Here is a 24,501-nt window from a genome sequence, read left to right on the forward strand (position 1 = left end):
GTTTTATCTCTAGAATGTGGTCTATCTTGGTAAATGGTCCATGTGAAGTTGGGAAGAATGTGTATTCTACCACTGTTGGATGAAGTAGTCTATAGATGTCAGTTATATCCAGTTGATTGGTGATATTGTTGAGTTCAGCTATGTCCTTAGTGATTTTCTGCTTGCTAGGTTTGTCCATTTCTGATAGCAACTCCACCTATGATAGTGGATTTATCTATTTCTCTTGCAGTTCTATTAATTTTTGCTCCATATAGTTTGACACACTGTTGTCACATGTTAAAGATTGGTATTTTTTTCTTGGAGAATTGGCCCCTTTATCATTATGTAATGCCCTTTTTTTTCATCTCTGATAACTTTCCTTTCTTTGAGGTCTTCTGTGTCTGAAATTAATATAGGTACTCTGCTTTCTTCTGATTAGTGTTAGCATGGCATAGTTTTCTCCATTCATTTACTTTTAATCTATAAGTTTTTTCATCTCTAAAGTGGGTTTCTTTTAGACATCAAATATTTGGGTCTTGTTTTATGATCTTCTCTGACAATTTCTGTCTTTTAATTGGTGTATTTAGACCATTGATGTTCAAAGTGATTATTTATTAGGTTGGATTAATATTTACCATATTTATGACTGTTTTCTATTTTTTGCTTTTGTTCTGTGTTCCTCTTTTTGTTTCCCACTCTTTTTATGAATTTTGTAGTTTATTGTCAAGGACCAACAAACAAAATCTGGAAATGCTCTATACAAGTGCTGAGGAGCTACAAAAGAGGGGTGGGGTGGAGGAGACACAATAATACACAACAGGCTTTTGAGGAGCTCCAGCTCTTCATTCTAACACTTGAACCAAGGAGAGACAGCCATCCTTTGTCACTAAGGCTGCAGAAGAATGGAAACCTCACTCAGTTTATCAGTTCTTAGGGCAGATACAGCAAGAACCTATTTAAAGCTGATGCAAAGGCCACTCGTGGTCTTCTGGGAGCCCCCATGCAAAGCAGAATGGATGCTGAAGGTGGTCCATGGCTGCCGGTGGTGGCTGGTCCCAGCTCCCTAGGTCCTGGGCTTCTCTTGATTCTAACTGACAAGCTTGTCAGTCAAATATAGTTGGCCAATGTGGACCTGTCAGTGGATTATCCCAGGGTCTCTTTTGGCTTTATTCATTAGGGCTTGAATTTTTACAGGATCCTTTAGATTCTTATTTTCTCTGAAGACATCTCTTATCCTCCTGATGGTGTAAGTTCTGTAGTTGTTGGCGCTGAAGTGCTTGCCCTCCCTCAGCATTGCCTGGTACATATCCAGCACTCGTGCGTGGCTGGAGGCTGCAATCTCGGAACGAAAAAAACCCAGATGGTCTTCTTTGCAGAGGTCCCAAGTTCAATGCAACCTGCAGAACTTCTTCCACTGCAGGGAGCACCAGTGGGACGCACGCGTGGGGCTTGGCCCAGGTAGTGGCCCAGTGTCTAGCCCAGGTGGGCTCTGGCCCTGTGCAGTGGCACAGACACTAAATAAGTGTTTTATTTGATTCCATTTTCTCTCCTTTCTAGCATAACCATCATATTCCTTCCCTCCCTCCCTCCCTTCCCCTTTTTTACTGGTTGCCCTAGGTTTTGCAATATGTATTTATGGCAAATCCAAATGTACTTTCCCATAACACTATACCACTTCATGGGTAGTGTGAGTACCTTATAATAACAGTGTAATCTTAATTCCTCACTCCATCCCTTGTATCATTGCTGTCATTTATTTCATGCATATATAAGCATATACAGTTGACTCTTGAACAATGCAAGGGTTAGGGGCACCAACCCCCCAGCAGTCAAAAATCTGTGTATAATTTTTGACTCCCCCAAAACTTAAGTACTAGTAGCCTACTGTTGACCAGAAGCCTTACCAATAGATAACATAAAGTCAGTTAACACATATTTTGCATGTTATATGTATTCTTACAATAAAGTAAGCTAGAGAGAGGAAAATGTTATTAAGAAAATCATAAGGAAGAGAAAATATTTCTACAGTACTGTATCAATACTGTAAGTTTACATCATCTATAAGATGATGAAGCATCTGTCAATACCTACATCAATATTATCTTATATGATACAAAGCACTGTAGGTGTTGTATGCATTTCTAACACTGGACATCAAAAATGAAAAGATGATGTGAAAAAGAAATGTATATTTATTTAGAGGTATAAAAATTCATACACTGATAATGAAAAAGCAGCAGTATGTTTGCTTTATGGTAACTTAGTGTAACTGATACAGTTTCTTCACAGTAGCCTGACCTATACATGAATGAATGAATCATTCAAAATTGTAAGGTATAACTTGTAAGGTGTAATATGGTATTGGAAACATTGTTACATTTTTTTAAAAAACACTTACCTGTGATGATATGCTGATGTGCAGTTTATCCAGTTATGAAGCAGAGAGGAATATTATATGGTAATGTAATTCTTTGAAAGTTATAAAATAATAAGAAAACTAACATTAATTTTATATTAAATATCACTGACCTTATACCTATGTAAGGATAGAATAGCATCTACATATATTTCATGCATTTATGACATACTTTTTCCTATTTATTTATTTATTTGTATTTCTAGGCTCCATGGTTCATCTGTGAGTTTTTTCAAATTTTTGCAAATCTTCAAAAAAATTTCCAATATATTTACTGAAAAAAGTTTATGTAAGTGGAACTGTGTGGTTCAAACCTGTTTTAAGGGTCAACTGTATACTATTATTTATTGATATTATTGGTATTATTATTTTGAACAAACTGTTATATGTTAGGTCAAATAAGAAAAATGAAAGTTTTAAATTCATATTTACTATTCCTTTTTCCATGCTCTTCCTTACTTTATGTATATAAATAATTTTTCCTCTCTCTGAAGAACTTCTTTTAATATTTCTTGAAAATCAGGTCTACTGGCAACAAATTCCCTCAATTTTTGTTTGAGAAAGTCATTATTTCTCCTTTACTTTTGAAAGATAATTTCTCAGGGTACAGAATTTTAGGTTGGTGTTTTTTTTCTGTCAATGCTTTAAATATTTCACTCCACTCTCTTCTTGCTTGCTTGCTTGCTTCGAGGAGAAGTTGGATGTAATTCTTATCTTTGTTCCTCTGTGGGTAACTGGTTTCTTTCAGGATTTTTTTTTTAATCTTTGATTTTCTGTAGTTTGAAGATGATATGTTTACATGTAATTTTTTGGGCATTTATCCTGTTTGGTGTTCTCTGAGCTTCCTGAATCTGTAGTTTGGTGCCTGACATCAGTTTGGGGAAAATCTTGGTCATTATTACTTCAAATATGTCTTCTGTTCCTTTCTTTTTTTTCCTTCTAGTATTCCCTTTATGCATATCTTAACTTTTGTAGTTGTCCCACAGTCCTTGGATATTCTGTTTTGTTTTTTTCAGATTTTGTTCTCTTAGGTTTTTTGTTTTCAAGCATTCTATTGAGATATCTAGCTCAGAGTCCTTTGTCAGCCAGGTCCAGTCTACTAAGAAGCCCATCAAAAGTATTTTTCATTTCTGCTACAGTGTTTTATTCCTAGCATTAAAAAAATTCTTCCTTACTATGTCCGTCTCTCAGCTTACATTGCTTGTCTGCTCTTACATGCTATATGCTTTATCCAGTAGAGCCTTTAGCATATTAATCATAGTTGTTTTAAATTCCTGGTATGATAATTCCAACATCCCTGACATATCTGGCTTTGATGCTTGCTCAGTCTCTTCAGGTTGTGTTTTTTACCTTTTGGTATGCCTTGTAATTTTTTTCTTGTTAGCTGGACATGACATACTGGGTAAAATAAGTTGCTATAAACAGGCCTTTAGTAATTTGGTGGTGAGATATGGCAGGGAGGGCAAGTGTTCTATATTCCCATGATTGGGTCTTAGTCTTTTAGTGATCCCGTGCCTCTGGACTGGGAACTTCACAGAAGTTTCTCAGTTTTTTCACCCCCTTAGGTGGGACAGGATGGCTTGAGTGGACTGGAGTTGTTTTTTTCCCTTCTCCGATATAGAAGGGACTGCTAGACTGCTAAGTTGGGTATTAGATTAGACTCCGATAATACCCCAGCTGGTTAGGCTCTGTTTAACTAGTTTCCCCTGAGGGCAGGCTTTGTTAAGAAGAACAGAGTGCCCTGGTATTTCAAAATGGTTCCTTTTCAATTCCCCTTACTAGGAGCACGAGGGTATATTTCTCTGATGTGTATTGTAGGAACCCGGTCTGGCTCCTGGATGAAAATGTCACAATATTTGGGAGCCCTCCATGACTGGGCACCCCTGGAATTTTTAACTCAGAGAGTTATGCATACTGAGCCTCTAGCAGTTCATCACTTACAGTTCAGGTTTTGTTAGCGCAGCACTTGTTCCTGCACTGGTTTCCACTGGTGGAAACCTGTGTGCTGTTACTCCCTGTATGCACCTGTCTGTCTCTCCAATCTTAAAGGCAATGGTTTGTCCTCCCCTCTCTTACAAACCCAGGAAAAGTTGTTGATTTTTCAGTCTTTTCAGCTTCTTACTTGTTAGGATGGAGTGGCGACTTCCAAACTATTTATATTCAGAAATGGAAACCAGAAGTCTACCTCCGTTATTTTAAATAAATTTACAAATCAGGAAAATTATTTCTTCCCTCATCTTCCTATTTCTTACTTCTGGTACCCTTCATTCCTTTACATAGTTTCGTTTCTATTTTGTATAATTTTTCTTTTAGCTTGAAAAGCTTTGTTTAACATTTGTAGTGCAGGCCTGCTCCTAACAGGTTTTACTCAGCTTTTCTTTCCCTTCATTTAAAAAAAAAAATGATACAGTGTATGTAAGAAAATTTACCGTTTTAACCATTTTTTGTGTTCGGTTCAGTAGCATTAAGTCTATTCACATTGCTATGCAACCAGAATGTTTTCATCTTCCCAAACTGAAACTCTGTAACTATTTTTTTTTGAATTTTTGAATTGTATTTTGTTTTATATAGCAGGTTCTTATTAGTCATCAATTTTTTACACATCAGTGTATACATGTCAATCCCAATCGCCCAATTCATCACACCCCCACCCCCACCCCCCAGCTGCTTTCCCCTCTTGGTGTCCATACATTTGTTCTCTACATCTGTTTCTCAATTTCTGCCCTGCAAACCGGTTCATCTGTACCATTTTTCTAGGTTCCACATATATGTGTTAATATACGATATTTGTTTTTCTCTTTCTGACTTACTTCACTCTGTATGACAGTCTAGATCCATCCATGTCTCAACAAATGACCCAATTTCGTTCCTTTTTATGGCTGAGTAGTATTCCATTGTATATATACCACATCTTTTTTATCCATTTGTCTGTCGACGGGCATTTAGGTTGCTTCCATGACCTGGCTATTGTAAATAGTGCTGCAGTGAACATTGGGGTGCATGTGTCTTTTTTTTTTTTTGCAGTATGCGGGCCTCTCACTGTTGTGGCCTCTCCCATTGCGGAGCACAGGCTCCAGATGCACAGGCTCAGCGGCCGTGACTCACGGGCCCAGCCACTCCACGGCATGTGGGATCTTCCCGGACCAGGGCACAAACCTGCATCCCCTGCATCGGCAGGCAGACTCTCAACCACTGCGCCACCAGGGAAGCCCCTGCATGTGTCTTTTTGAATTATGGTTTTCTCTGGGTATATGCCCAGTAGTGGGATTGCTGGATCATATGGGAATTCTATTTTTAGATTTTTAAGGAACCTCCATACTGTTCTCCATAGTGGCTGTATCAGTTTATGTTCCCACCAACAGTGCAAGAGGGTTCCCTTTTCTCCACACCCTCTCCAGCATTTGTTGTTTGTAGATTTTCTGATGATGCCCATTCTAACTGGTGTGAGGTGATACCTCATTGTAGTTTTGATTTGCATTTCTCTAATAATTAGTGATGTTGAGCAGCTTTTCATGTGCTTCTTGGCCATCTGTATGTCTTCTTTGGAGAAATGTCTATTTAGGTCTTCTCCCCATTTTTGGATTGCGTTGTTTGTTTTTTTAATATTGAGCTGCATGAGCTGTTTATATATTTTGGAGATTAATCCTTTGTCCATTGATTTGTTTGCAAATATTTTCTCCCATTCTGAGGGTTGTCTTTTCGTCTTGTTTATGTTTTCCTTTGCTATGCAAAAGCTTTGAAGTTTCATTAGGTCCCATTTGTTTACTTTTGGTTTTTATTTCCATTACTCTAGGAGGGGGATCAAAAAGATCTTGCTGTGATTTATGTCAAAGAGTGTTTTCTTCCTATGTTTTCCTCTAAGAGTTTTATAGTGTCCGGTCTTACATTTAGGTCTCTAATCCATTTTGAGTTTATTTTTGTGTATGATGTTAGGGAGTGTTCTAGTTTCATTCTTTTACATGTAGCTGTCCAGTTTTCCCAGCACCACTTACTGAAGATACTGTCTTTTCTCCATTGTATATCCTTGCCTTGTTTGTCATAGATTAGTTGACCATAGGTGCGAGGGTTTATCTCTGGGCTTTCTATCTTGTTCCATTGATCTATGAAACTCTGTAACTATTAAACAGTAACTCCTATTCCCCCTCGCCTCAGCCACTGGTAACTACCATTCTCCTTTCTGTCTCTGTGAATTTGGCTACTCTAGGAACCTCATATAAGTGGAATCATACAATGTTTGTCCTTTTGTGTCTGAGTTATTTCACTTAGCATGTCTTCAGGGTTCATCCATGTTGTAGCATGTGTCAGAATTCCCTTCCTTTTTATGATTAAATAATATTCCATCAAATGCCTGTATACTACATTTAGTTTATCCAGTCATACTTCAGTGGGCATTTGGGTTGTTTTCCTCTTTTGGCTACTGTGAATAATGCTGCTGTATGAACGTTAGTGTACAAATATCTATGTGTTCAAGTTGCTGCTTTCACTTCTTATGGATATATACCCAGAAGTGTGATTGCTGGATCACATGGTAATTCTGTTTAATTTTTTGAGGAATTTCCATCCAGTTTTCAACAGTGACTATACTATTTTATATTCCCACCAGCAATGTAGGACGTTTCCAGTTTCTTTTTCTTTTTTTTTAGCCGTGCCTTGCAGTGTGTGAGATCTTAGTTTCCCAACTAGGGATTGAACCTATGCTCCCTACAGTGGAAGCATGGAGCCCTAACCACTGGACCACCAGGGAATTCGCAGGAAGGTTCCAGTTTCTTCACATCCTTGCCAAACACTTGTAATTTTCTATTTTGTTTTCTTTTCTTTTTAAATAATAACCATCCTAATGGATGTGAAATGGTATGTCTTTGTGGTTTTGATTTGCATTTCCTAATGATTAGGGATGTTGAACATCTTTTCATGTGCTTATTGTCCATTTGTATATCTTCTTTGGAGAAATGTCTATTCAAGCCCTTTGCCTATTTTTTTGAATAGGGTTATTTGTTTTTTGTTGTTGTTGTTGAGTTGGAGTTCTTTGTATATTCTGGACATTAACCCCTTTTTAGATTTTACAGATATTTTCTCCCATTCTGTGGATTGCCTTTCATTTTGTTTGGTGGTGTCTTTGATGCACAAAGGTTTTTAATTTTCATGAAGTCCAGTTTACCTATTTTTGCTTTTGTTGCCTATACTTTTGGTAAAGTTTTATAGTTTCAGCTCTTATTTTAAAGTTTTTGATCCATTTTTAGTTAGTTTTTGTATATAGTATAAGGTTAGCGTCTAACTTCATTGTTTTGTATGTGAATATCCATTTTTGCCAGCAATATTTGTTGAAAAAATTATCCTTTTCCCACTGAATGGTCTTAGCACCCTGGTTGAGTTATTTGTCTATATGTGTGAGAGTTTCTTTCTGACTTTTCTATTTGATTCAATTATTTTTGTCTGTATTTGTGGTAGTACCACACTGTTCTAACATATTTAGTATTTCTAGGTGAAGTTTTGCTAGTCACAGTTTTGTCACATAATTGGTTCTTCTGTCAATTTTCAGTCAATGAGAAAATTTTATCTTGTGCCGTTATAACTAGTGTGAGATTGTTGCTGTTGTTGCTACTACTAGTAATGTTCACTGAGTCTTCATTCTCTTTTGAGAATAAAATTGTGATGTCAGTATATCCTACTTCTGTATACATTGTTATCAACATTATAGGGCGCTAGTATGTCTATAATACCAGAGGAAGGCAATTTGGTATTTTAATTTTTAAAACTTACATTTTACTTATCTATCTTTGAAAAGTGATAATGTCTATGGTATAAAAAACAAGAAGGGGCTTCCCTGGTGGCGCAGTGGTTGAGAGTCCGCCTGCCGATGCAGGGGACACGGGTTCGTGCCCCGGTCCAGGAAGATCCCACATGCCGCGGAGCAACTAGGCCCGTGAGCCATGGCCGCTGGGCCTGCGCGTCCGGAGCCTGTGCTCTGCGGCGGGAGAGGCCACAGCAGTGAGAGGCCCGCGTACCACAAAAAAAAAAAAAAAACAAGAACAAAAGGGTTTATATTAAAAAGTCTCCCACACTCAGTTTCTGAGCCATTCTGTTTCCTGCCCCAGATGCAGCTGTTGTTATTGGTTTCTTATGAATCCTATCAGAATTGTAAAAGCCAGGATATACATATAATATACAGTCAAATTATACATGGTACATGTACATACTCATATCAAACACATATATGTGTCTCTACTCTCTTGCAAATAAGTGTGTTATCAAAGTCTTTGATCATTTTTCTTCCTGATTGGTTAAAAAATGCATCTCATACTTTTTTTTTTTTAATTTGCGGTACGCGGGCCTCTCACTGTTGTGGCCTCTCCCGCTGCGGAGCACAGGCTCAGCTGCCACGGTTCACGGGCCCAGCCACTCCACGGCATGTGGGATCCTCCCGGACCGGGGCACGAACCTATGTCCGCTGCATCAGCAGGCGGACTCTCAACCACTGCACCACCAGGGAAGCCCTCATACTTTAAATGTATACTTCTCTTTCTCGTTATGAGGGAGGTTGAGTATCTTTTCAAATATCTGGTTATCTCCTTTGTCAATTAGGTTGTTCGTCTTTTTTTCTTTTCTTTTTTACTGTTTTACAGGGTTCTTCAATATTAAATTAGGCCCTTATTTGTGTTATGAATTCCAGAACAGTGTTTTTTTTAAAAAAAAACTGATTTGTTCTTGGTCTTTTGACTTTGTTTATAATGTTTACATTCCAAATTCCTTAATGTATCTAGTTCTATTTCTGGACTTTTCTATTTTCTTTTTTCATTGATCTATACTGTTTTGATTATTGTAGTTCATTAATATTTTATGTGTCTAGTTCCTCTTTATTACCCTTTTATTTAAGATGTCTTTTGGCTATCCTTACTTGTTTATTTTTACCTATGTACTTTAGAGTTAACCTATATAGTTAACAAAATATCCTTGATATATTTTATAGATTATTTGGAAGAGAACTGACTTCTTTATGATAGTAAGTCATCTACTTAAGACCGTGCTTTGTTTCTGATTTTTTCTTTATTTCCTTCAGTCATGTTTAAAGTTTTTTTATTAATTTTTTTCAGCTTTATTGAGGTATGATTGACAAAATTGTAAGATATTTAAAGTATACATCATGATGATTTGATATGCATGTAGATCGTGAAAGGATATCCCGTATCTTATTAATTAAGCATCCTCTTACTAACTTCTTAAATGGATTTTTAAGTTGATTTTTAAGTTGATTCTTAGTAATTTACCTTTTATTTCTGTGTAATTGAGATTTTTTCTTCTATTACATTTTCTAATTTGTTGTAGTTTTATACATAAAGAATATTAATTTCTCTTTGTTTCCCCCAAACCACATTTACTGTTGTTGTTGTTGTTTTTTTCCTGAGCCACATTAATGAATTCTTCTATTTGTAATAGTTTCAATACATTTTCTCAGGTTTTCCAAGTATACAATCATATCTTCTGTAAATAATGATCATTTACCTTCTTTGCAATTTTTATAATATCTCCTGAAAAAAGTGTTAAGTATAATAATAGTAACAGATTGAATGATCATATATGCTGAAAGAACAGATATAAACTCAGATAGTCCCAGGCATCCCAGAAGTATAGTCATCCTTGTCTCATTTGAGACCTTAATGAGAGTGCTTCTAGTTTCTGTAAGTAAGCATGATACTGGCTTTTGAAACCTTTTATATATGTATATAAGTTATAATAATAAAACATATAAGTTATATAATTTTTATATATACATTATGTGTTAAATGACATATAAATTATATTAGTGATTTAATTATATATTAAGCCCATATTTTTTCTTGATAATCATTTTATTCCTATTTTGTTCAGCATTTTCATCAAGGATTAATATTAAACTGTAAAGATGAATAAGATTTATTTTCACATTTTTTAATATGTTAAAGTGTATTGATAAATGTCTTAATACTGAATTATTCTTTTGTTCTTGGCTTTTTGGTTTTGTGTGTGTGTGTGTGTGTGTGTGTTTTGTGTATGTGTAGAAGAGTCCTATTTGCTATTACATTTAGAATTCGTTGTTTTAATAATTCATTAGTTTCAGTCATTTTCATCAATGGTTGTTCTGCAGTTAGTTGTGGTTTTGATGTGCTTATGAGAGGAGGCGAGCTCGGGGTCTTTCTACTCTGCCATCTTGGCCTGCCAGGTAATATTCATTAGTGATATTATACCAAATCTAGATAAACTGAGAGAAAGTTTATCTAGATCTGGTTTAGGATCAATGTTGTATTTGTTTTATAAAAACGTATTTTTAAATGCTCCTTATTTTTAGAATCATTTTTTTAGGAAATTTCACATACGAAGCAGAGAGAGGGCAGAATAATGAACCTTCTTGTGCCCATCACTCAGCTTTAACAATTATCAATATATTTTACCTCCCCTGTTTGTTTTATTTTACTCCCTGCCATTTTTTTCTTTTCTTTTTTGGGGGAATCAGTGGAGGAAAAGGTGAGGGACTAGAATATTTTAAAGCAACTATCAGACATCATACATCTATTTACCCATAAAACAATTTATATATTTAAAACAGATAAACACTTTTAAAAACATAGCAGTGGGGCTTCCCTGGTGGTGCAGCGGTTGAGAGTCTGCCTGCCGATGCAGGGGACATGGGTTCATGCCCCGGTCCGGGAAGATTCCGCATGCCGCGGAGCGGCTGGGCCCGTGAGCTATGGCCGCTGAGCCTGCGCGTCCGGAGCCTGTGCTCTGCAATGGGAGAGGCTGCAGCAGTGAGAGGCCCGCATACCACAAAACAAACAAACAAACAAAAAACATAGCAATGACATTTAAAAAGTAATATTATTATAGCTGGAAAAAAACAGTAATTCTTAGTCTAATATCCATCCTGGTTACAATTTTCTTTGATTGCTTAAAAAATGTCATTTTAGAGTTGGCTTTTTAAATATCAGAATCCAAACAAGGTATGTGCATGACATTTCTTTTAAGAGAGGTGCCATTTATTTGTTGGAAAAACCGTGTTATTTGTTCTGTGGGATTCCTCATATTCAGGATTTGTTTGAATTTGTCCACCTGGTGTCGTTTAGGATAGTCCTCTATCCCCATATTTCTAGTAATGGTAGTTAGGTCTACAGGTTGAATTAGATTCAGGTTTGATTTTGTCCTTATTTTTTTGCTTTTTTGTTTTTCAGAATAACACAAGTCCTGTATGCTTGCTGTTAACATTACTCAGGAGGCAAATAATGTCCAATTATCTGTCCTTGTAATAATAGATCAGTACTGTGTTTTGATGTCATTTGATATTTTTCTACATCATTTTTAATGACTACACTGCATTCTTTTGAATGGCTATTCTATAATTTCTAATCTCTATGACTGAATGTTTAAGTGAGAGTCTTTTTCATTTACGATGCTAGTTACTTAGTGGGTTTAATTATTATACTGAAGATTCAGAGACGTTTTCAATTTAGGGAAATTCTCTCTTGTTATTTCTTTGATATTTCAACCCCTGACTTAATCAGGAGTGATTTGCTTTTGAAGAATTAGAAACCTACTCCAGAAAGATCAAGCAAGATACACAGCTGCCCTTATTGGAACTCAAAGGTTTTTAGGCAGCTTCTATCTTCTCTTTGGGGCCTCAAGTGTGTCTTTTCTGCCTCTGTGTGCAGAGTTCTCTCGTTTTTTGTAGATTGTTTTTTTCTGGATACTTATTCTCTGTCATATGACCTTACCATCACATCTCAAAATGAAAGGCTTAAAGTCTATGAAATGTTCTGGTCTGTTCCCTGTAGTTTAATCAACTCAGTCTAAACAACCCAAATACAGATTCCTAGGAAAGTGAATCTTACTGGTCTTGCTATATTTGGGAGTGTGTTTGGGCTTGGTCATGTGTTATTAATGTAGATACTGGGTCTACCTTTTCAGCAGGGGCTATAATTGATGAACTGTTTTCAGAATAAAGAGTTGAACACGTGTCTAAAGAGGTGCCTAGTATAACATCTTTATCATATATACTAAATTCTTACATATATGAGAACATATACTATTTTTAACCATCTTTTTCCTAAAAATTTTTGGTTATTCTCACTAGTTTATTTTCCAGATTAAGTTTAGAACCCACAGTAATAATTAATTAATTGTTAATTTTAACATTGTCTTCATCAAGTAATATAGCTATTTGAAACAGGAGGTTTTAAGAGAGTTGAATAGAGCAAACTGAAGGGTTACTCTATTAGGATAGCATCTATGAATTTATTTTTTTTTAATTCATTATTATTGGCTGCATTGGGTCTTCGTTGCTGCATGCGGGCTTTCTCTAGTTGCGGTGAGCGGGGGCTACTCTTCATTGTGGTGCGCAGGCTTCTCACTGGGGTGGCTTCTCTTGTTGCCAAGCACAAGCTCTAGGCGCGAGGGCTTCAGGAGTTGTGGCTCCCAGGCTCTAGAGTTCAGGCTCAGTAGTTGTGGCGCATGGGCTTAGTTGCTCCGCGGCACGTGGGATCTTCCTGGACTAGGGCTCGAACCCGTGTCCCCTGCATTGGCAGGCGGATTCTTAACCACTGCGCCACCAGGGAAGCCCAGGGTAGCATCTATGAATAAAATTCTTACTATGGGGATTTGAATTCCATTGGAGGTTTGACACCAGACTGAACACTTGTCTAAGTCAAAATTTTCTCTTTAGTCCTGTGGTAATATTTAAAATCTACACTTCTGCTATGGTAGCTGCTAGCCACATGTGGCTATTTAATTTAATTAAAATTCAGTTCCTCGGTTGCACTAATCACATTTCAAGTTCTCAGTAGCCACATGTGGCTAGTGGCAAGTACATTCAATAGTGCAGGTAAAGAACATTCCACCATCGCAGAAAGTTCTATTGGGTAGTGCTGCTTTAGAGGTTTGTATATTGATAATAACTTGTCTACTAATTTTTTTAAAAAATTTTAAATTAATTAATTAATTTATTTAGGCTGGGCCAGATCTTAGTTGTGGCAGTCAGGATCTTCGTTGAAGCACATGGGATCTTCATTGTGGCATGCAGGATCTTTAGTTGTGGCATGTGGGCTCTTAGTTGTGGCGTGCATAGAGGATCTAGTTCCCTGATCAGGGATCAAACCCGGGCCTGCTTCATTGGGAGTGTGGAGTCTTACCCACTGGTCCACCAGGGAAGTCCCAACTTGTCTAATAATTTTTTTTTTTTTTTTTTGTGGTGCGCAGGCCTCTCACTGTTGTGGCCTCTCCTGTTGCGGAGCACAGGCTCTGGACACGCAGGCTCAGTGGCCATGGCTTACAGGCCCAACCACTCCGCGGTATGTGGGATCTTCCCCGACTGGGGCATGAACCTGTGTCCCCTGCATCGGCAGGCGGACTCTCAACCACTGTGCCACCAGGGAAGCCCTTGTCTACTAATTTTTAATTGTGGTGAAAGATGCAAAAATGTCTATTTTGTATAAGTTTTATTTATAGCATTTTGGTCAGTATGTAGAAGATGATGTCACAGGATGGTTTTGTTTTCTCATTTTAAAAGGGTCATTGAAGAAAGTTTGAAAAATACCAAAATACTATACAATAAAGGAGAAAATAAAAATGTCAGGCAATCCCAAGGGATAGGATTTTTGAAGTATAATATACAAGTGCAAATATCACAAGAGTGCAGCTGGATTAATTTTCACCAACTAAATAATATACATATATGTATTTTTACCACAGGTTCTCTATTCCTGGGTTCTTTTTGATTCATGGCTTGATTGTTTGGATTTCATAATCATGTAGTTTTGTTCAAGAAGAGTACATAAATATATTTCTTATTATATCACATCAAGAGGCACTTGATGCCAGTTTGTCTCACTACTGCTAATGTTAAAATTGACCACTTGGTTAAAGTGGTGACTACCAGGTCTCCATTATAAAGGCACATTTTTCTTTTGTAATTAATAAGTAATCTGTGGGGTGATATTTGGAAACTATGTGAATATCTTGTTTCCCAACAGCTTTTCACCCAGTGATTTTAGCATCCATTTATGTACCTTGCAGGAATCACTTATTACATGGGAGTTGCAAAATGGTGATTTTTAAAATTTTGTCATTCTATTTATAATTTTTAGCTAGCATTCTTCTTGAAGGAAGAACTTTCCCTTTTTCTCCCATTTCCTTTCTTTGATTCTTCTTTTTTCCTTTTTGTTGTTGTTGTAGTAAATACCCCAGGTATTTCTCATGAAGTTGGTCAGTGTGACTAATCACTATACTTTGAGACTCATTGTTATAGTCACATCTGTATAAGTTCTACTATACCAGGAGAATTTTTGCTTTTTACAGGTTGGTCATCTTTATGATGTGTTTGTTCTTAAACTGAGAAGTCTTACAGAATATAATTGTTCTAGTATAAATTTAGATTAAAAATTAAAAATACCACTTTGGGTTTTTCTTGATTATAAACTTTTCAGAATCTGAGGCAACTGTGTTAAGGAATTCCCATTTACACTAGGCAAGAAAGTAAACAGTAAGTGGAGAGTAGGGTAACAAACACTTACGGTATCAAAAAACAACCGTGAAAAGGATCTGTCTTAATGTGCTAGCCCATTGCAGTTTAACATATTGCTTACAACCTTCACAATAGAGTTTGAGTGACTTCAGTTACACATTCCAGGAGACTGGCAGTCTGTTACAATCAGAGTCTGAACTTTAGAGCAGGCTAATTTACAGCAATGGGATGAAGAAAGTTGTGGATTTGTATTACACACTCTCACCTGACACTGTATCTGATCCCTTACCTGCCGATTGACATCTTGAATGAGCTCTTTGAAGCAAGTTCCAGCTTAATTAAAACGTTTGCTTGGTTAGCAGTGATCTGTGAAAGCCTGTGATAAATATTGAATCAGGTTCACCTGCTGGTTGCTGTGAGTAGATAAACAGCTGCCTTGTGCAGTTTAATCATGAAACTGGCAGTAGAGTACTACTGTTTGAATTTTTAAAAAAGAATAGTGGAAAAGGTATAGTTATGTCACTTTTGCTATCTTACTAGACTAGTGTGTGCTTATGTGAGATTTTGCACAACAGGCATTCAGTACCTGTTTAGGTGGCTTGGACAACAGCAAATGGTTGATAAAGATTAACAGTAAACCCTCTTTCTTATACCTCAAAGTATAATTCAGTATTCATTGACTTTTTTACCACTAGCTCTTTAGGTGGATGATGTTTTGAAATAAAAAAAGGGCAGTATTTTGCGTTTTTGCCAAGTTAAATGGTAGGTAAAAATGATCCTGTTAAAGCTTTAAGATTTAAGGTTATGACTTCCAACTTCTCACAAATTATCATGAATTTTGTAGCAACTTGAAGAACTTTAGATTTTACTTTATCATCTGTAAAATGGAGTTAGAGATAAACATTAGTGAATTAAGTGTTTTAGAATTATGTTAACATTATATAATTAACAAACATTAAAAGAGAATTTACAAGCAGTAGAGGAACCTTTATAAAATTATCTTCTTTGGACTGTCAACTTGTTTATTCCTTTACAGAATTAATGTGACTAACCAAGTTGGTTGTTAAGAAAATGCTATTTCTATTTTATTTCCATTGTAAAATCAGACATAAATTCTGGAATAAAGCCCTCATCCAAATAAGTCACAATCTTCTTTGAGCACATGATGAAAGTTATGGACTGACTTTCTAAAAATGCATACAAAATTGTGTTTGTAGTTTCTGGGTGATCTCAAACTCTCTCCTCTGTAACAGTCCATGGATGTAAATTAAGAACCTGTTTCCTAATAAATTAGTTGAAAATTTTGGTCAAGACGGATTAAGATGAAAGTTATTCTGCTAGGTATTAAGGTGCTGAGGAGGAACAAGTGTATTTGCTGTTTTAGGTTCCTTTTGAAGCACTTTTTAGCATTTTTCAGGTATATTGTCTACTACAGTCCTTAGCTCCAAGGGTTATCTACCATAGTGGAGATTCCTAATTCTTTTCATAAAGTTTTCATAGTTTTATTCCTGTCATCAATTTGTTTGGAAGTTTATGGGGAGAATAAAATGTTATTTAAGTCATACTCAGCCTGCTCAACAATTTTTTTGATATTTATGTCAATACATGGGACTCTCAGGTTCATATTTTTTTATTATATACAATATTCCATAGATTGACAGAACTCCACAGTTTATCCTTGTTTTGTTGACACACTTTATTTTCCTCACTATTAAAACAGTACTGCAAAGAATATCCCTATTGTATCTGTCTTAATTTGCAAGAGTTTCTCTGGCATGTATGCCTAGCAGGGTCATGCTGGATCAAAGGGTCTATGTATCCTTGATTTCACTAGATCACCAATTTGTTCTCCAAAGTGGATGTGCCACTTTATACTTGGATCAGCAGTGTATGAGAGAGTTGCTGTATATCCTCTCTACCCAGTCTGGTGGATGTGAAATGGAATCTAATTATGGTTTTAATTTGCATTTTCCTAATTAGTAATGAGGTTGAGCATTAGGTTGCACATCTTTTCAGATGTTTATTGGCTTTTCCGCTTTTCTCTCCTGTGATTTTCTTGTTCTTGGGCTCTTTTTCTTCTATTGGGTTTGTTTTTTAAAAATTGATTTGCTGGAATTCTTTATATATTGTGAATAATGATCCTCAGTTGGTTATATACAGTGCACATGTCTTCTCGAGATTGTGTTTTCAGTCATTTGTGCTTTTGGTGTATTGTTTAAGAAATCCTTTCCTATGTTGAGATCATGAAGATACTTTCATGTATAGGGACAGAGTTCATGGCCCACAAAACCTAGAATATTTATTTTGTGGCCCTTTACAGAAAAAGCTCTTTTAAAGAGTCTCTTATCTGAGAATTTTTGTTTTTTTCCCCTTTGGAATATAATATCTATCCTGTTAGAAAATATTTGACTTAAATGTCAACTAATAATTTTAAATTATATAGCCTATTCTTAAGAATATTTTGTAGTTGCATTCAGGAAATAATGCACTTAGAGTACCAACTTTAAACAGTTCTTTACCTCATGAGCGAAACTGGTATTGATAAACACACCTCGTAGAACAATTAAAAAGTAAAGCCCTCTTTGTCAGTGGGGTGAAGTGACCCTTGTCATTGTCTTCTACTTGGCTTGATATATCAGGAATTCTAATGTTTCTTGAATGAATGAATGAATGAATGAGAGAGTACATGTAGCGTGCTTAGCACAGGGACAGCCTTAATAAATGACAGCTATTAATAATGAATATATCAGGATATGTGTTTGTCACCCACAACTACAGTGGCCCAGATATTAGCATAACAAGATGATTTTTCTTTTTGTTCTTGAAAAATAACAAATTGTCCTGTATTTTTTCTTTTAAAAGCTAACCTTTTTATTTTGAGGTAATTTTTTGATACGTGAAGGACTTCAAACTAGGGCATCAGTTAAGCATCTACAGATAAAATGTGGTGCATGGGTACAGTATTTGGTTTAAGGACATTAGTCACAATCCATCAATTAAAAAAAATTAAGTTATAGTTATATGCAAAACACCATGCTCAATGAATGAGTAGATGAAGTAATGTAAGACAGTTTCTGTCCTCAGAGAATTTGGAGTGTGGTTGAAAGACAATGCATGCACATATGTTACTCTTTCATGGACCTAGTTTTCCCTTTATTTCATACCAGTAAGCTTCTTTTTGGCCTCTTTTCCTCTCCACTTCTTTGTTACTTATCTTCCATATTAAATATATCCTTTTATGCTTGCTTTTAGAATTCAGTTCATAAACTGCTTTTAGATACTCCCATGATTTATGAATTTATAAAATAACATCTCTGACAATGCAATAGTTTCTAACTACTCCTTTATTATTTTCCTTTTTAAGGCATGGTCACCATGCTAATTTTTATTTTTCCAAGTATTTAGGCATAGTAATTTTTGTTGTTGTTGTGGGGAAAGACTGGAGAGAGCTATGAAACTTTAGAGGTTGATGTAGTTATCTTAATCTACTTAAACTTCTGATTGTAGCCTTGTGAAAGGAATAGTGGCAAGGAATCAGCAGTTGGCCTTTCAAGATCAAATGTTATATTCTTTCTTTATCCTTTCAAAAAATTTCAATATATGTCTCTATGTAGTATGACAAGAGAGGGAATAAATAGAAATTGTTAGACACAAAATTTTCTAAAATCCTTGGTTGCTGACCTCCTAAGAACAGTTTTGGCTACTGTAAATTTGAAATGTATTTTTCAACAATTGACTCCTGCATGTGGAACTAATAATAGAGCTGTCACACCCACATGGATCTCTTGTGTTTCTCTTTAAATGATAATAGATTTTTTTGCTGTTATTTGGGTTAAATTTTCTTGCCTTTTGTTGAAGTAAAAGAACTCTAGACAGTTTCCAGCTATGGGAAAAGATGCCATCTCTTAAAGAGTTTGGTTCTACCCTACAGTGTAGCTATTTACAGTTCTTAGAGATTACAGGTTTTGGGAGCCCATTTGTATTTTGTCTTCTTGACGTTCAGATATATTAGATGAGAGAGAATATTTTTTAATTTACTCTCCAGTTTCCTAATACAGTCTCTGTAAATTTAAAGAGCAAAAACGAAAGAAAGACATCCCTATGAAAGACAAACTTGATCATTTGTTAGCAGGAGATATGCTTAGTGAAAAATATTTAATTCTGTTCATCTATTGTTTCAAAACCCCTAGGTCAAAGGGTTTCAGAGAGAGGGCAGAAAATATTAGCCTATTATTGGAGTGGAGGATATTATGACTTCCTATCATTGCTGTTTTAGGATTCTTTCTCTAGTTTTCTTATAGAATTGAAACTTGCTGAGTTTGGTACAAATAATTCTCTTTTGTTACTAAATAATTGTCTTTTTTAAGCCTCTGTTCTATTGCTACATTCATTCTTTTCCATCTTCAAATATGATTATACCAAATCCTTTAAATAGAAACTCCAATAGAAGATCACTTCTGAAGAAATAATTCCCCTTTTAATATTGCAAATAAATAAGAATCACCTTTCTTAATTTCTATCTTCTACTCTACTTGTGCAACCACTCACTGAAAAACCATCTTCTTTGAGGAGTCACCCTTGAGTTCATAGATGGTATAATTACTTCAGAGCATTTTAAGACTTAACAAACAAAAAACATTTTTAGTATAAAATTAGCCGTGGTTTAAAATTTTCTCACTTATGGAGTGAAAAACAAATTTAAGTTACCTAAATGAAGCTGCTCTAGTGGGAAGATTTTTCTGAAACTAGTTCTTGATCTTTTACTTTTGTTAGTACAGCTACTAGCATAATATTTTAAGATAAGCAGATCCCTTTTTAAAATTATTAAAATCATTAGTGCAAATACCCCTTTTAAGAATTAAAACATTTGAACACAAAGCAGCAAGTTATAAGTCTATATAATAGCATCCCTTTCTATTTGAAAAAATATGGAAGATATAATTATATATAGAAGGGTCTGCAAGTTATTTGTGGTGGTGGTTGACTTACTTTGTATTTTTCTGTAGCATTTGAATTTTTTATTTAGAAAAATAGTGGAATTAAAATAAAAGGAGTGGGTGATAAAGCTTTAAATGGAATTCATGTTGAAAAGTGTTATATCGAAAAGTAGGTTTTCCGAGCCTTGAAAAAAGGCCACATTATTGAGTTACTTTTATGCTTGTATATAATATATTCATGTGGAATATAACAATGCATTGAGCCCTAGCACTCTAATATTCAGAGTGAATTTAACTGTATCATAGGGAAGAGATATAATATAACTGAGTGAAAGATTGAAGGTATGGAAAAGTCAACTAGTTCTGCTACCAAGAGTTACCTTAATTCTTTTACTGAGTTAATTAATTAGTGTGATCATTGCAAAGGCTAGAGAGGAATTCAGTCAGAAATATCATGATATAGTTTGCATGCCATTTTCTGTGTGACCATAAATTGTTAGATATTGCAACATATGTAACATAAACCACATGTCAGCTGTTTCCTGCCTCACTGTTGACAAGAGCCCCATTCATAACTCTTCTTTTTATCCTTTCAGTGAATAAGTAATTATTCAATATAGAAGGCAGGATATTTGGAACTGGCTATTTAATGTGGCAGCACTCTGTAATGAAATCTGCTGTTACTGGCAACCTGAGAGGGGAATGTAACAATTCCAGCATGGCTGTAACTTTATCTGCTTTGACTGACTGTTTATTTGGCACATCAGTGAACCTTTTATCCCAGTGAGTGACAGCTCCAGAAGGGTCACATTTACATCCATTCTATCATGTATTGTAATATTTAATGGCGGACAAGGTTGAGCGAGACTGGGAGTAATTTGAACTTGCTTTTCCACTGAGTTGAGGCTAAAAGACAGCTTGATCCCCAGTGTTGTGGTGTAACATGCTATGACTTAGCATTTGTTTATGAAGGCTAATCTTACTGATTATAATTTAAAAAAAATCTGCAGTTAAATGGTGTGTTTGTTCTACTAAACTAAAACTCTCTAGTACAAATTCTTTTAAGCTACTGTGCTATTTAGTTTTTTTCCCTATCAGTGACCATTCCTATAAACCAACCATTTCATAGTCTTTCTCTTAAATGAGGCTGCATTCTGTCTCATTTTATAGTAACTGAGGTTGAGAAGGGAGTAGTTATTAAGAATCCCTGGATTCTAATATATAGCATTAAGCTTTTTAAATTTTTTTATTTTTGAGAGTTTGAAAACAGAAGAGAAAAACCAGCTAAATACTAGACTATACTCCTGATGTTCCATATGGTGCCTTTATATAACTATTTTAATTATGAAACTGGATTGAGTAAAATTGTCCAGGAAAAGCTATCCTGACTGGTAATTTTACTGATGGATTTACATTCCATGACAGGTAATTGAATTTCAGATGTACTTGTTCCACACAAGCAACCTGCCTTTATTATTAAATATTAATAATTTGCATTTATTTTCATACTTTTGCTAGAGAATAGTTTTCTCTTCTTGTTTTTGACTGTTGCTTTAGATTCAACTTGATATTTCTATTCTTCTGTAAGCTATATTTAAAATGCTTTAAGATGTTGGTATATTATAGGATATTTGAATGGACTGTGCTGTGAAGAAAAAGCACTATCAACTCTAAATTGTAATATTACAAGTTCACTTGAAGCCTAAGCAAAAATGAAAATTGTTCTTTGTTTTATCTTATTTTTATAATTTATGAAAGAGGATAATTAAAATATACTTAAAACATTTGGAATTTGAGAGTTGGAGTAGTATGTTAGAAAACAATGCAAATATGGAAACATCATTTATAATGATAAAAATGATTTATCATTTATTTATGAAGGAGAACCAATTTGAAATTGAATTTGTAGTTTTTTCTTTAATGGCAAGTTTTAGATGATGTAACATCATGAATTTCTCTTTATTTGACAGTTGTGATTCACTGCTTATAGTTTTGATTCCATGAGAGGTTTGATAACAATTTTATGGTAGTTCAGACATTAGTTATCTTTTCTTTCCTTTGTTACAGCCCCCTGGTAACTGTTCTAGGTGCTGTTGTTCTACTAAACAAGGAAACAGTCAAGGTTCTTCAAATACCACTAAGAAGGATCATGGGGGGAAATCCAAGATACCCAAAATATATTTTGGGACACGCACACACAAGCAGATTGCTCAGATTACTAGAGAGCTCCGGAGGACAGCATACTCTGGGGTCCCAATGACTATTCTTTCCAGCAGGGATCACACTTGTGTCCATCCTGAAGTAGTAGGTAACTTCAACAGAAATGAAAAGTGCATGGAATTGCTAGATGGAAAAAATGTGAGTAAGTTAATGTATTTTAGAGGAAAAATTAGGCTGAAAAGATTAAGATTACTTTTTAATGTGTTCATTTTATATTTTATATGTACATTTACAGCAGTAATCAAATAACTTATGAAAATCAAATTGATTGCTAGTGTTGATATTTTTTAAAAAATAATTTTACTGTAAGAAAATCTTTATTCAAGTTTTAAATTATGGGTTTTTGTCCTAAAGATTGGGGATATTTATTTATTTCCTTGAAAATTAATTTTCATTTTAGTCACCTGTCTTCATACTTTCTTCTTTTAAATCTCTCTACCCAAAATAGTCAAACATAGATGTCATATGAGGAGATTAAAAACATTTAAGTGATTTAGTCTAACTAGATCTAATTAATGTATTTAACATATTTTAAAACTTCAAAATAAGGTAGTTTACATAGGCCCTCTCTTTGAGCAAATTTTAAAATGTTTTTCAATTGAGAAATGTAATGACTATACTGTCTCATAATTCTGATTAGTACAAGCTTCTTTCAAAAAATTATGTTAAATTATTAACTGAAGATTTGTTGATGGTTTTGAAAATTTCCAGGGATATCTAGAATAATACGAATTTTGGCTAGGTAGATAAATCTTTCTTACTAAAGACATGATATTTTAATAATATTTTGGTAGTATTAGTTTGGCAGTCTGTGTACCAGTTTGATAACTAGTTTACTCTAAAATTGAAGTTATGGGTCTGGAATTATACCCAGAAATTATTGGTGAAGCATAAGTTGATAGTATATGAAATGACCAATGATATTTTAATATATTTTGAAAGTTCTATCTTTCTGTATTTTGTCAAACATAAGTGGTTCTACACAAAAGGCTAAGAGCTATAGCCTCTAGAGTGTCATTTAATTGATATATCACCTCCTACCATATAATGCAAATAGATTATTTTGTTTTATGCTTTTCTTTGTCAATGCTTTCTTTTATAAGATGGAAATTTATTCAAGCCTTATGTGGGGTTATTCAAAAGAAACTTCAACAGATATTCAAACCTGATAATATGAAGTATAATTATGAAGGGGCTTCAGTGGAAAGACTTAAGTGACTTGTTCAGAACCAGGAAGAGAATACAGAATAATTGAATCAAAACCATTGTTGAAATTCTGTGATCATACTTGTTTTCATATAAGTTCTTTTTAATTAACTGAGGAACTGTGAAATCTCTTCACTCTGTATATTTAAAAAGTTCTCTTCAAAGAGAGATAAAAATACTAAAAAGCCAAATGCTCAAAAAATAATAAAATAGAGAAAAGGCTCTTCATAATAAAACCCCATAAATTTTATATTTAAGTAGACTTCTTTCCGTAAGTGGCTAACTGATCTACTAAATTCCTCAAATGCTTGAAATTTGTTTTCTGGCTGTAATAGTCTATGTAAGAAGACTTGCTGGCGTTGTCATTATCTTTTACTACTTGTTATTGAGAAAATTATTATGTAATTATGTATTTGTTATCCCATTAGTAAAAACAGTTATAAAGTTTAAGATTGTGTATTGAAAGCAAATATCTTATTTTATGTAATCCTCTAGAATCCGGCAGTGGTGGTTATGTTTTTTGATTGGTCTTTATCCTCCAAAGTTTGAATCATGTAAAAATAAAAATCCAATAGACTTTTTCATTGGCCTTTGGGTTCTGTTTCCAAGTAAACAATTCTTTTATTTTTGAATATTAGTATTATAAATAATTGAAGATACCTGCTTGTAGTTGTTTTGACCTGATTCTGCCTCAGAATGCCTACCTCATAGGCGTACATGAACATTCTTTTTCTTGTTCCCAAGCCCTCAGGGTAATTTGGTATTGTAATGAGGGCCAATTACAAAGTCACTAAAGGTGTCTATGTTTACGATGGCTGAATTACCAAAGAGAAATGATAAATAGATACCTGACAGTTTGAGTGAAAAAGAGTTTAAAGTGTGATAACGCTTCAATTGACAGACTCCCCTCAGGGTTATATTACACTGCTAAAATGGATGAGCTTTTCTGGTTTTGCTATCAGCCTCCACAGCAGTGTCATTCTAAGTGCCCTTAAAGTGTAAACTTTCTGAGTTTTTGGCTTGATCCAAAGGCACATGTGTTTTTGTTCACTGTTTCTTCTATGCTCCTATACTGGAAGAGCAATGCACTTATCTGCTAAAAGTTAAATTTTGTTTCAACTAAGAAAAAATAATCTTAACTAGCCCTAGAAATAACTCTAAAAAGTTATTTTAGGTATAGAAGAATATCTATTTTTTGTTAAGATGGGATTTAACAGTCCATAACCATAGACTCTGAAGGCACCTTAGTGATCATTTTG

The 24,501-nt window shown here is 34.9% G+C and overlaps 1 protein-coding gene across 5 annotated transcripts in view; it reads left to right on the plus strand.

Annotated features, from left to right (window-relative positions):
* The window catches only part of BRIP1 (BRCA1 interacting DNA helicase 1), a 187,126-nt gene that overhangs the window by 47,518 nt on the left and 115,107 nt on the right, over nucleotides 1-24,501 (plus strand). For 4 of the 5 annotated variants that reach the window (XR_014014065.1, XM_081220416.1, XM_081220413.1 and 1 more), the window contains exon 7: nucleotides 21,884-22,174. The exons of the other annotated variant lie outside the window; for it this stretch is intronic. Coding sequence is in view for 3 of the 4 variants with exons in the window: in XM_081220416.1 (XP_081076542.1) it covers nucleotides 21,884-22,174 (291 nt within the window). In the remaining variant the exon portion in view is untranslated. The remainder of the gene's footprint in view (nucleotides 1-21,883; nucleotides 22,175-24,501) is intronic. 5 annotated transcript variants of the gene reach the window in all.

The sequence above is a fragment of the Mesoplodon bidens genome (assembly GCF_964165515.1).
Source record: "Mesoplodon bidens genome assembly, chromosome: 19".
In the NCBI taxonomy this organism is placed as follows: Eukaryota; Metazoa; Chordata; class Mammalia; order Artiodactyla; family Ziphiidae; genus Mesoplodon; species Mesoplodon bidens.